This window comes from Amblyomma mixtum, chromosome 1 (genome assembly GCF_055824585.1).
Source record: "Amblyomma mixtum isolate Tamu chromosome 1, ASM5582458v1, whole genome shotgun sequence".
Taxonomy (NCBI): Eukaryota; Metazoa; Arthropoda; class Arachnida; order Ixodida; family Ixodidae; genus Amblyomma; species Amblyomma mixtum.
This window is the reverse complement of record NC_143012.1, coordinates 232,653,398-232,666,963: the sequence shown is the minus strand read 5'-3', so window position 1 is coordinate 232,666,963 and position 13,566 is coordinate 232,653,398. Positions and strand designations below refer to the sequence as shown.

Here is a 13,566-nt window from a genome sequence, read left to right as displayed (position 1 = left end):
AAGACACGAGGACGCAGAGCTCTCCGCTATACGCAAACGCACTCAGGTATAGACAGGCCCTGTTAGAGCTTCACCCCTCCGTGGGAGTTCGTCCTAATCACGACAGACATTAAGACAGCAGGCAGTAGCTGGGCTGCGTCTAGGCTCCTTCTCGAGTGGCTAACGCGCTGCCGAAAGGTGACCATGCGTAGATCAAGGTCTCCTTGCTAGCTAGACACTGGCGAGAGCGGAGAAGAGGCGGGCCGAAAGCGCAGACCTCGGCGAGGAGAAGCCAGGAGAAAGGGTGCAACGTGGACCCAACTTTCAATTAGGGAGAATTACTGGCCCGAACATTGGCCACCGGCTCCAGAGATGGCCTCACGGTCCGAGCTCTTCGAAAACAGGTCACCAGTGTTCAGCTTACCGCACAACTTGGACGCTGGTTCCCTCGCACCACGCCGCGAACTCAAGGCAGCGTCACTGGAGTGCATGTTAATGGGGCTCTGGGGAAAGTTCCATCCAGCGCCCAAGCCGACCTGTTTTCTCCTTCAAACGCAATAAAAAGCTTTCAAAGGGAATGCCGCTTTATTGGTTTCCAGGTTTTTACTTAGGCCCTACATAAGAGTTTCCTACTATTCCCCTTTGGAAAGAAACCCTGAATAAATTTGGGGGTGGTTCCGTACCCTCGGCGCTCTTTGTTCAGTCCACCCAGGTTTAGTTCGTCGGACTCCCTACGTGCACACGAACTCGCGTCTTCGTAGTGTGCCCTGTGATCGGCTTAATAACAAACCAGTTTTCTTCACAACTAGCAAACGTGCTCTTACTGCACAATTTAAACGCTGCCGCCAGGTACACCACTGCCTCATTACTCCTCCTTAGCTCCTGCCTCTGCGCGAACTCGTAGCTGTCTGTCCAAGCTGCAAATTGTTCTGATCTTAGGTGGATGCCGAATTTCGCTGCGTTAAAATCTTAGAATTGGATTATGGATTATCTTTTTTAACGTCTGAAACCGATTGAGGCTATGAGGGACGCCGTAGAGAACAGCCGAAAATTTCGACCACCTGGGGTTCTTTAACGTGCACCGACATCGCACAGTACACGGACCTCTAGAATTTCGCTTCCAATCTTACGTGAGGTAACAAGCTTTGGAAAAGAGGATAAACTAGGATAATTCATTTAGTTATTTCTGCCCTAAACACCTTGTTTCCTCAATTTTCATTCCAATTCCTTAATGTTTTATGTTTTATTCAAAATGTTTTATTCGTTTTGCCAGATTCCTCAGTGTTTATTTATGAACCACTTGAGATAAGGCTGGATAAATGTTTCTTCTGTTTGGATCTGCACCAAAGTCTGGCTACTCCCCCACCATGGGTATGTGCCATCACTTCAAAGGCAACAAAAGCAGCAATCACTTCGCGAGAGGCAAACAAAAACCGTAACCGTAAATCACCAGTCACATGCGCAATCACCGCAAAAGTTACACGGACACATGCTAAAAGTACCATGTTAGCTGGTCTGTCTTCACTTTTTTTTCGGCAGAAATAAGCGTAATCTCTTAATGCATCTTCTCCCCATCCATATTTATGCAAAACGCCTTTGTAGAAAAGTAACGCATAGAAGGCAAAAGAAACAAGCGGGACAATTCTGCATATGCCGCAAAAGACTAAGCATCTTTATCCGAGTCGGTTATGGCACACTTATTTAGGTCTGCGTTCCCTTGCTTTGAGTAGCGCTACAAAAACAAGTGGCGCAAATGGACACAAGCACAAGTGTCAGGGTTTGTTACCCTCTGTGTTCATTATGTTTCTTCAGTTGCGTAACGCTTCCATGATACCTTTTTTACTGTACAGCGCCTGTGCTCAAATTGTCGAAACTGCCGCTTGATGACACTGATATTTTAGAGCGGCAATTCTATTGTAGATTACTGCAGTTACGATCTAGCAAGGAACTGGAGAATAAGTTTGTACCTGGACGAAGAGAACATTCGTGGTCGTAGTTCACAGCCTGACTGAAAGGCGTTTTGAAATGTGCTGCACGATAAAACCTTCAGCTGTATTAAACTGCGTGCGAACACACCGCAAACCTTCCAACGACGTTCAAAACAAAATGAATTGAAAATATTCCAAGAGCGCTCTTACAAAAAATGGCTGAGGCTTAACTTGGTTAAGCCTGGAGAATGCGAAGCATCATCGTGTCGCGTAATTTGGAGGCGCACAACCACAGCGACGGCGCGAGGTGGGCCCCCGTTTCTCCACTGTCGTGACGTCATCGTGTCACGTGGTGTGACGTCATGTATCACGTGATTTGGAGGCGCACAACCACAGCGACGGCGCGAGGTGGGCCCCCGTTTCTCCACTGTCGTGACGTCATCGTGTCACGTGGTGTGGCATCATCGTGTCACGTGATTTGGAGGCGCACAACCACAGCGACGGCGCGAGATGGGCCCCCGTTTCTTCACTGTCGTGACGTCATCGTGTCACGTGGTGTGACGTCATTTTCTCCACTGTCGTGACGTCATCGTGTCACGTGGTGTGACGTCATGTATCACGTGATTTGGAGGCGCACAACCACAGCGACGGCGCGCGGTGGGCCCCCGTTTCTCTACTGACGTGACGTCATCGTGTCACGTGGTGTGACGTCATGTATCACGTGATTTGAAGGCGCATAACCACGGTGAAGGGCGGAAATGGTAGCTAAAGTAGTATGCTTCGCATAAAAACGAACGTCAAGAAAAGGATCGACGGGGATGTTCATTCGCGTATACAAACAGTTTGCAGTTGGAAGCTTTCATTTCGGCCAATATTAAAACGGTTGAAGTGACACAAGACGAATCCACGGAAACAAAAAAATAAAAAGATGACGTATGGCGGAAGGAGCCACTAAGACTCAAGAGTTTTGCTTCTTTGGAACAGAGAAAAAAATAGAACCGAAATATGAAAACTTAGCTGAAGGGAATGGTTGAGAACAGCAACCCAAGACCGACCGGGGAAGGTGCGGGGCTTGAAATGAAGGCTGACTCAAAGCGACCCTATGAATACATTCTTTTCTGTTCTTTCTCCTTACAAAGCATCGTGGCCGGGCTTCGCATCGAGCTCGTATAGAAGGGTGGCTCCGAGGTGCTCGACGGCCTTCATTTGTCATTGTCGCTTGCGAGAGGAGTTCGATATCATACCCTTGGGACAAAACACTGCAGTACTGCGGCAACTAGGGAAACATTCCTCCAACGAAGACAGTTTTTATAACGAGAAAAAGGGGAACTGAAGTAAAGATATAAAGTTTGAGGAGCAGTCGCTCTACTTTTGCCTGTTTATTTCCTTAGTACCACGCAATGGTAGCCTGAAGAAACCGGCATGTTTTTCGGGCAGGGGTAAAAAAACGCAAAACGTAGCGCGTGCGACGGGCGAGCAAGGAAGACGGCAGTTACCCGGATGCTGCAAGTTCGCAACAGTGCATCATTCCAAATGAAACTTTGTTGCCTGCAGGCAAAGCAATGCACCGTTCTTTTTTTCCTTCAAAATTATTTCCTTATATATTTCACATCAACTACTTTCAATCATCCATAGCGCTATGTTTAATGCAATTTCATATAGTAACAGCATAGGCTGCCGAGGAGAAATGAAAACGCATCCAATAAATATTGCTGTATTCTGAAGGGTGGCATCTTTTTCTGTGCTGCTGCTGAGAAGCGATCTGTCCGTGATAGTGAAGCGGTCATTTGAATCGCTAACTGGTGAGGCGAAAGACGTGCTACATCGCTCCGCTCGACATCACACCGTGGAATTTATTTGGCCAGGCTCACTGTAAAGAACATCCCTGTAACACGCTTCCGCCAAAGGTGTTTGTTGACTTGCACATGCAGTTCCCACATAGCAGTTGAGTCGCCTGAGGCCGGTGTTTGGGTCTGCTTACTGTAAGAACGTTGCCGAACTATTGGTAATATACTGCGGCAAGTGAGATCACAGTGCTCATATAGTGGAAGACATGCCTGTGGAAAACGTCTCAGAGGAATCTGTATGTCCATTTATATTACAAAAAAGAATTTGGCAAGGAAACAGAAAGAACATCCTCTCAGATTAGAAATACTTTATAATATTCCGTACTGAAGACAGAAAATTTGTTTACTACAAAACCAGACTACGCTAAGAATAGTTGCGCTTACATCTCGATAGAAATTGTCCTTTCAATCTCCTGTCCTGCCCTGTGTGCAAACAGAACGCTGCGAAAATTTAACCGACTCAGGAAACAAATGGTTATACAGTGACTACAAAGAGGCTTAAAATACGGCACAATTTTAATAAATGATGAAAACTTCCAAGGTGAGACAATAAAACCATCATTCACCGCCGTTTCGTGAAACTCAGGTGGCCGCAGTTTTCCAGGAACGATTGGTATAGCGAGAGAAATGCAAAGATGTTCAGTGGTGGTGTTCAGGCTCCTCTATTTCGGAGTTCACGTGATCACGCTGCTTTCAGTTCAGGCTCCTCTATTTTGTCTGCAAGATTCTACCAATAAATTGAGCTGTCCAGCTCTTCATCGTTTTTTCTTCGGTAGACGGCACCTCATGTCCTTCAAACTAATTGCTTTGCGCTTTGTCACGTACCCGCACACTCTCTTCCTGCATTTGATTCCATATAGTGTATTTGCATTGTTTTTGTGGCGCTGTTTACTCGTTACTTACCTTATGCTGCCCTATAAAATTCTCTGAACAAATATTCAGCGCAGACAGGCAAGTATTGCGCAAGTTGTTGTGATGAATACAGTCTTTTTCAGTTCTGAAGTAATTATTTTACTTATTTCGTCTTGTTGTTGATGATCGAAGTGAAATGCATTTCTATGATGTTGTTGAATTCTTTTCATGGCTCAAGAAGAGAATTTTAGAATTTTGTGATGTTATAGTTCCTGCGCATGGGATTTCAGTAGTGCTAAGGCACTGCGTGCACATACGCGGCTTTTGTTCCAGTATAAGGATAAATGTACAAGGAAACGTGAGGTTCTGGAGAGATAATTAATATAATATTGAACTTGATTTCTCTTTTTTTGTGAAACAAATAAACGTTTTTAATTCCGGATGTCTCACAGGCAAGATGCCTTATATTTGCTTTTTAAATAGACAAAGTGCGATGCCCACCACTCAAGCATATCTTTGAGCGTATGGTCGTTTTGGAGAAGCGCCGAATATCCCTATATAAGGCGTTTTACAGCAGTAACAGGTGTCTCAGTAGCCTCATAGGTTATGAATTTTTGTCCATGTATATTGATATCGAAAACTAAATAATTAGAGTTTGTTCTCGTGCCAGCATCGGTACTGCGAGGTGATACATAATAATAAAATGCCAACTGTGGCTGTGTACTCCATTAAACGAGGGAGTAATTTTCACTCCCGCTTATGAGGGGACACTAGCTTTAAGTTCCATCAATTTTCGGTAGGGCATACAGCTTCAGATTGCATCTTCAAGTAAAAAATTTGTAGGCAGCTACCAGAAACTAGTGCATTGAGCACACCTTGCCCGTGCTGATTTGGTCTTGGAGCGCCATTGAAATTATTAGAATTCCACAGCCTTTCGCATTTCGGTTCAGATTTGGGTAATATTACAAACGTGCCAAATAATGAACTCAATTTAAGGGTTTAGCCATTCAATGATCGCCATCGACATTAACATGCAAATATCAATTCAGCCATCCTGTGCTATTGGAAGAGCCCTACGGTAAGTATTTCTGTGCTTGTACTCAGGAACACTAAATATAAAGTATTTAACTTGTTGCGGTTACTGAGCGCCTTTGAATATCAGAATTAGCTTCTACGGCGAATAAGCTGTTACGCTGAATTCAGCATTTTTTTTGTTAGTTCACACTCAAGCTGAGAATACCAAGTTATTTATCCAGACAACTCCAAAGCAATAATTTCACCTGCCGCGAAAGATATCAACGACATTGTGGACTTTATGGCCCTGCGTTTTAATGATATTTGAATGCACCTCTTTTCAACTACGCCGAGATGTTTCATTATAGGCAAATGTGCATAGACTGCCCAGGGGGAAAAAAATGCGTGTAATAGCAGGTGCACTACGTTCGTGAAAAAAATACAAAAAAATTGCCGAGCAGAACAATCATGGAATGGAAATGCACAAGAATCGTACAATCGCTTTTGTTAGATCTAGATCGACGTATTTTTGTTTTGTTTGTAAAAAGCAGAACTCTTCGGTTGGAGAGCCGCGTAGGTCCGTCTTTAATGACCCGTGCACTGGCATTTTCGGCAAGCGGAAGCTCTTCTCGTGGTGCGAGACAAGATGGACTGCAAACGACTGCGCAGGATCCGATAAGGTTTCCCCTTTTGAATGTTATGCCCCTTCTGTTTCCTTCGTGGCTCCTTCCTTCCTGTGTTCCTTGCTGTTCGTATAGCTTTCTGACTCTTTAGCACGGCAGTCGGAGGGAAGTCAGCATAGATGATTTACTGCCCCCTCGTGTCTTTGGACCCTGAACGATGAGAGCGAATTGCGCAGTTTCCTTTTCTGCCAGCCTGGACAGTTGCACATTTTGTTAGTATTCCGCGTAGCATAAATCAGTCCTTGAGCACGTGAGCCCCGCTCGGCTCTGACTCCCGTCACCTGGCAGAGGGAAGGAGTAGCAATAGCATCAATAGTTGCTGACCCGGCTTCTTCCGACACCTCCGGGCCTTTGACTTTTAACTGTTGTCTTCTTTCTCCCTTTATTCTGTCTTTTTACACCATTCGCACACTGGAGTTAGGTAAAGGTTTTACACGGCTACTGCACTCACGTTTGTAGCAAATACATTAGTGGCTAAGAAGGCGTACTCATCTGCGCCGAGGGGCGTCCAGAGGATGGAACTTGAGATGGCGTACGGTAAGCCTGATATTGGTATGACCGCCGAAAGCTAAAGAAGATCGGGAAGTACGTTTAAATATCTGGTTAATTACGGAATGACCACTTATGAGAGGTGAACCTTGCAAAGTGAAGTAGCGAAATCAGAAACGACCAAGGCTGGGATGTTAGGTTGAAAGCTTTCTAATCCTTGCCCATAGTTATCTGCACGAGAAGAATGTATTCTTTCACATATGCTCACTAAAAATAAACGAAAAGGACTGTTTCCTGCAAACAAGACTACCTAACAGGAGCTACGTTTCTGATCAATAAGCAAGCATAGCTGCTTCTTTGAGTATTGTAACATTCACTTACGTCGTTAAATTTCACATCCCACATCCACTGCTGGTTCTTTTCATGATGTTACAAAACTGCAGGAAAACAGTAAGTTTCTGGGGTTGCTTTTAAATTACGTTTAATTTTAAATGGGCAGAACAAAACAAAATACATACAAATATTAAGGGGAAGAGTGAGTGGAAAGGATCGGTGCGTTAGGAAAGAATGCATTGTTCACAAGGTACATAGATCACGGTGGTGGAAGGCTATCCAACGGTAAGGCGTGTATTCTACAGCTCTTTGAGCGTTAAAACCGCTCAAAAGACGGGACACAGTAAAGGGGCAGAGCACGGTCCCAATGTCTTTGTCACGTCTTTTTCGCAGTTCTTCTGTTCCAAGGATGGAGTACCATTTGTCTCCACCGCACTGTTTTGGATTATATTGCTCTCATTTTTCCAGATCCTTAGTTTTTAACGGAAGATGCAAATCACATCGAGTTAGGACAGTACGGCGAACAAGCAGGGAGGGAATGGCATCCAACACCGTTTTCTTTGGAATGAACACGAGCTTTACCACTAGGGAGAGTTCCGAAACTTATTGCAAGGCCTTCGTGCTACACTACCAAAATGAGCCCTTTTGTTGAACCATTTGTGACGTTTTTTCAGTCTATTTTGGTTCTGCATTTATCTACGCAAATGCCAATTTCAACATGCTGCGGCGTCTCACTTGTTCAGGATGATGACGACATAAGGAACATTCGGGTAAAATGCGTTGCGGTCTTCGTCGTATATCACCTCAAAAACCCTTTAAATACGTATTTCACTGTCCTTGAAGCATCCCCACATGGCGCAGCGCTAGGTGAGCTTGCTTTGCACGCTATTATTTAAAACACCTTCAGTATATGCGCAAAAATAGAGTAGTCGTTATCTGGTCCTCGTGTTATGTTATGAGGTGAATTGGGGTGAGCAGGTGCAGCCACGTCTCTCTTTGTAGAGGTGGCGAATTAGTGCTCACGGCTAAAGCCCAGCTTCGCTTCGAACTAGAGATCCGCTCGTCAAAGGCTCGTTAGTAACATTCGCGGCATCTCTGCCTTAGACATCGCACACGGCTGCGGATATTCGCGGCCGCTAAAGAGTTCTTGATTGCGGTATGCAGACGAACCTACTGAACGCACTGAGTTCTGCCAGTCCTTTTCTTGTACTTAGTTTCTCGCTTTAGAAAGGCTGTGTGATTCGCCATGATTTGTGCAGCTAATGATGCGAGCATCTCCGAGTTCCCATATGAAAGGAAAGGGGTACGATTAATTCTCCTTTTTTATTTTCGTTGGTGGGATTGGTCCTACTAGCCTAAAGCATTGCAGCTAGTTGTGATATTAGCCTATATATGTTTAATAAAAAATTCGCTGTGGCTTAGCTTGGTTAAGCCCGGTAATTGCGAAAGCAATATCCGTACCTATGCCATGGTACAGCTAGTAGTGTAGCTGGTTTTGGTGCTTGTGGTGATGCATCGGTTATACAATCCAATCCTATCCAATTCATTCCAATTCAATCCACTCCAATCCAATCCAATGTAGTGCTATCCAATGCAATCCAATCCAATGCAATCCACTCCAATGCAATCCACTCCAATCCAATGCAATCCAATCCAATGCAAGCCAATGCAATCCAATTCAATCCACCTCAATCCAATCCAATGTAATGTAATCCAAACCAATGCAATCTAATCCAATCCATTTGAATCAAATTCAATCCAATGTAATCTAATCTAATCCAATTCAATCCAGTCCAATCAATCCAATGTAATCTAATCCAATATAATGCAATCTAATCCAATCTAATGCAATCAAGGTCAAATGAAAGTCAATGGTGGTCACCGCCGCGGCAAGATGGTGGTCACCGGCCGCGGCACGGCAAAGGCGTGAAAGTGCAAATAGTATTGCTTTCGCAATAAAATCAAAATCGTCACCCCCTCAAGCATGTGATTAGCTTGTGATCAATGAAAATGACGCATTCCACTGGAAAGGATGATAAAGGAGGGGGTTTGAGGAGCCAAACCTGTTTTCGTTTGAGGGACGTTAGCTTGTGAGGCCTTGAGTTAGGTTAAAAGAATTCTCCACTAAAGAGCGCAACTTTTGACGCCCGATTACTGAGGAAAAGCGCCGATCAAAAGTTGAACTTTGACCTTTTGGATGGTTCTTGCTTTTGCATATAATGTTTTTTTTTGTCTCTTTTACGGTCTGTTTACACCAGTATGAAAGTGTAAATATATGAAATAAGACTTTAAGACAATTAGATGCACAATTTCTTTTTTATTTTTCCTCTAATTATTGTTTCTTTTTATCGTCTGTTGGACTGATGGCCTGGGGTGCTACAGCATCGCATTTTCTGCAGCTAAATTTTAAGGTAAAGCCGTACCCACGGCTATGTCGATTATTTCTGTGGTCTCCAAACAAACAAAAGGAAAGAAGCAACTTCCAACAATTCGTTCATTTCGCCCGTATACGTTCTAAATTTGCAAATATGTGCGCTGCTATTGAGTCCGAAGTCAGTTTATTCCAGCATCGTTTTACGAGGCACCAAAAGCGTTTTGATCGTTGCCGTAGTAAAGATCGAACGCATTTTTTTAGCTCTTTTGCTACGGCGCGAAAAAATACCTTCTTTGATAATTCTTTTCCAGTGCATAATTTAAGCTTCTTGTAAACCTTACTAACTCTTGCTTTTCTGGGGCTCTAATGGTCCTTATTTTGTATCTATGCTCACTAGTAGAATAGAATTCCATTCAAATTAGTCGAGAATATTATACTCAAATACCTTAGCAGTTTTTTTTGACACGAATGAAATAATGAGCAACAGACAACATGGTTTCCGGCAACGTTTTTGCACTACTACACAACTAATTGATACCGTACATAATCTAACGAGAACTCTCGACAGTGGCGGTCAGGTATATATAATTTTTATAGATTTCTCGAAGGCGCTTGACAGGGTTCCTCATTCTAAATGAATAACTAAAATGAAAGAAATAGGTATCCCTTCCCATATCATCGCTTGGGCTATGTCATATTTACAAAATAGAAAACAATATGTGGAAATTGATGGCAACTTCTCCCACTTCCTAGATGTTCATTCAGGTGTTCCTCAGGGCTCAGTCTTGGGGCCTGTTTTATTTAATATTTACATTAACGTTCTGTTAGGCGTTCTGGAACTAAGCACGTCGGCCAGGTTAGTTATTCGCCGATGACTGCATTATTTTCAAAAGCATTCATTTTGTATCTGATCAACCTGTCCTAAATTCCAACTTGCAGCTTCTTGCAGACTGGTGTAACAAGTGGGTCATGACAATTAATTATGAAAAAACCGTTTACTTATGTGCCACGAATAAGATCAACAAATGGAATTTACGTATGCCATTGGAGACAACATAATTGGTCAAGTGGAAGAATACAGATACCTCTGTATCTTAAATCTGATCTTTAACATCTGATCTTAAATGGTCATCCCATATCTCCAACATCTGCACCTTTCCAAGAAAAAAGGTAGGCTTCTTAAAACATAAATTAGGCAATTCTTCAAGCGTACTTAGACTTCAAGCGTACAAATCAATTGTTAGACCTACTCTTGAATACGCCAGAATAGTATGGAACCCATACACCAAAACCAACGTAGAGAAATTAGAAAAATCCAGAGATGAGCAGTAAGGTTCTTATATAACCGGTATAAGCGAAGGGACTCTCCGTCCGCCATGTTACATCAGGCAGCCCTTAAGCCATTAGCTAGAATAAGAAAGGCTGCCCGGCTGCGTTTTTTTTTTCACTCTTTGTATTTTCACAACCTAGGCATTCAGCCATAGGACTACTTGGAAATGGACACAACCAGACCATCAAGACATAAACATAGTCATAGCATCAGGCCAAAATTTGCCCGCACGAATTTCGACAAGTGTTCATTTTTTCCAAAAACAATATCCGACTGGAATTTTCTCCCTCATGATCCACCTCTCCTGTCTTCAACCATTTGAGAGCCTACATATCTGAGTGTATGGTTGGAAATAATGATTATTTATTAGCAGTGCATAGCGTGCTTCTTTGTCTATGTGCCTGTGTTTCGGTAGTGTATTTGCTTTGTAACCTTGTTTATTTTTGTTAATATATTTTCTTGTCGTGATTTGTAGCTTCACCATTGTGGCTGATCCTAAGGTATAGTATTTACTAACAAATGTATATACGCTCTCCTGCTTGGACCGATTCGGCCTGCAGTATTCTCTAAATAAATAAACAAATAAATTTTTTGTATTGTATTGTATTGGGTTTAATGGCGCGTAAGCAGCTAAGGCTATCATGCGCCAAGCTCAAGGTATAGGATATTTCTTTTATGCAGATTTTTGCTACTATGTGAAAAAATGGTGTAGAGGGTAAATGAATAAAAGACGGTGCGCAATGTGTTGTTGCTATGCTTAATGTTGCCAAATGCTGGTAAATGAAGCCTAAGCACTAATATTGGTCACTGAAGCAAATAATGAATGCGAGATATTACAGAATTCTGGGAAAGAGAAAAACTAAAATCAAGAGCCGCATTGGTTTGATACGAAAAAAAAATAATGAGAAACATAGCCTGAACATGGAATGGGACAGAAGGGGAAGAGGAGAAAAGTTAAAAACAAGATCATGAATGCGACCCCAAGTAGTGAATACTTCCGTAGGCAGAAATGAACTTGACTACAACAGATCCAACGGTCATGTGATTGTATTACAGATGACAGCGCCAAACGAGAGTAAGTTTTGATACTGACTGATGGAACCACTGATTTTGGAGAGTAATTTCAAGAAAATCCTTTCGTGCATTTTTGCACGCTAACAACATACTAGATACTGTTTTATTTTTAAGAAAAATACGATGAAAGTCATGCGTCATCTATTTTGATTACCGCAGCATTACCACGGTTTTCATTTATATCCTCACGCTATCGCTGTTCCCAACAAGTTCGCTGGGCGAAGCCAACTCATGTCAAATATATTTACGCGACAAGGAATGTGTATTTCTACAGCGTAGCTTACCCATGCGTCCTGCGGGAATGCCAGAACCTCCTCCGGACACATCTAATCGACGTGGCCTAAAAACAAAAAAAAACACAAAAAATTCATCATACTTCATGCGTGGAGAAAAAAACAAAAGTAAGCGCAATGGTTCGCATGTCGGTGGCACGAACTCTCTCGGAAATGGCAGCCTTGTGGACGACTGCATAGATGCATCACTTACGGTGCTGCGGTCCCTGAAACAACTAGCTTTGCACCCAACTCTGCCATCGCGGAACCCACTGTATCTTTCATTTTCAGAACCCTAAAAGCGCTTTGATATACTCCCCCCCGACCACCATCAACCCACTGTTAAAACATCCGAGCAGTTGCATTCCCCATGCCAGTGCATTTCGCACGTAGGAAGCACCTGCGCAGCTGAAGGTAGCGTTTCCTCACGTACACTTTTGCACCGCGCCTCGGAACACTTTTCCCTCCGGGCAGCATAGAAGTGGAATGGGAGGGGAGAGCGCGAAATTGCCAAAGAAAAATAAACACACACACAACAAAACACCCTCTTCCGTTTTGCGCCCCACGCCCATCTCTTCTCACTGTAATATTCTCTGAAGTGTAGCCCCGAGCGTTTTCAGAGAGATGGATACATATTCCCAGGAGCGCGATGCGTGCCCATTGTGTTCGCTAGTGGGAGCGTCCTTTGAGTATCCGCTAGGTACATCGCGGCCCACTTTCCTTTTTTTATACTAAGTTTTTGCCGTTTTCTTTACTTTACTCGCGGCCATCTCGGCTTCTTGCCTATGTGTTCACAGCCCTTTTTTAAAAACGAGCTTGCGACGTGACGAACTACCGCTGCGTACCTCAAGGATCGCTAGGAGCTGGGAAAAAAAAAACTAAAAACTCGGCTGCAGATGTAAATACATAACCGTCAATAAAAGTCGAACAGAAATGTAGATCATCATTTTCTGGACGCCCGAGAACTATGGCAAGAGAAAGAAGTATAAAAAATAGTGGAGGGAGCGAGTTCATTAAAAGAGAAAAAAAGGAAACAGCGTGTCTGTATTCTTCCACAAAACACCATGGCGAACAAGCTCTGGCACAAGAAGCGAGTAAACTTAATGTGCTGTCAAGCGACTCAGAGAGATTGCGCTCCCAGAACCTCCGCTTTGTGCTGTACGAGAGCGGCGCGGCAGCATTCGCCTTTGATGTGGTGGCCGTGGCTTTATTGTGTCTTGTTTTCGGTCCTTCTGTTTGTGTGTATGGAGCGCGAAGATTTGAAAAAGGAAAGAAGAAAGTATCTCCATAAGCAAACCCAGTAACAAAAAAAGGGAGCAAGAAATCTTCCCAAGTCCTTATCAAATTCGAGTGTTTCTTCGGCCGAGGGTGAGAGAAATCATGGCTGCTCT

General features: G+C 43.4%; 2 protein-coding genes across 3 annotated transcripts in view; one reads left to right on the top strand and one right to left on the bottom strand.

Annotated features, from left to right (window-relative positions):
• LOC149371134 (uncharacterized) overlaps positions 1-12,436 on the bottom strand; it is a 58,145-nt gene extending 45,709 nt beyond the window's left edge. The window contains exons 1-2 of the mRNA XM_089567918.1: positions 12,390-12,436; positions 12,188-12,243 (exon numbers count right to left, since the gene is read on the bottom strand). Coding sequence (XP_089424044.1) covers positions 12,188-12,243; positions 12,390-12,436 — 103 coding nt within the window. The remainder of the gene's footprint in view (positions 1-12,187; positions 12,244-12,389) is intronic.
• The window catches only part of LOC149371133 (cell adhesion molecule Dscam1-like), a 135,662-nt gene that overhangs the window by 59,160 nt on the left and 62,936 nt on the right, over positions 1-13,566 (top strand). The window lies entirely within an intron of this gene.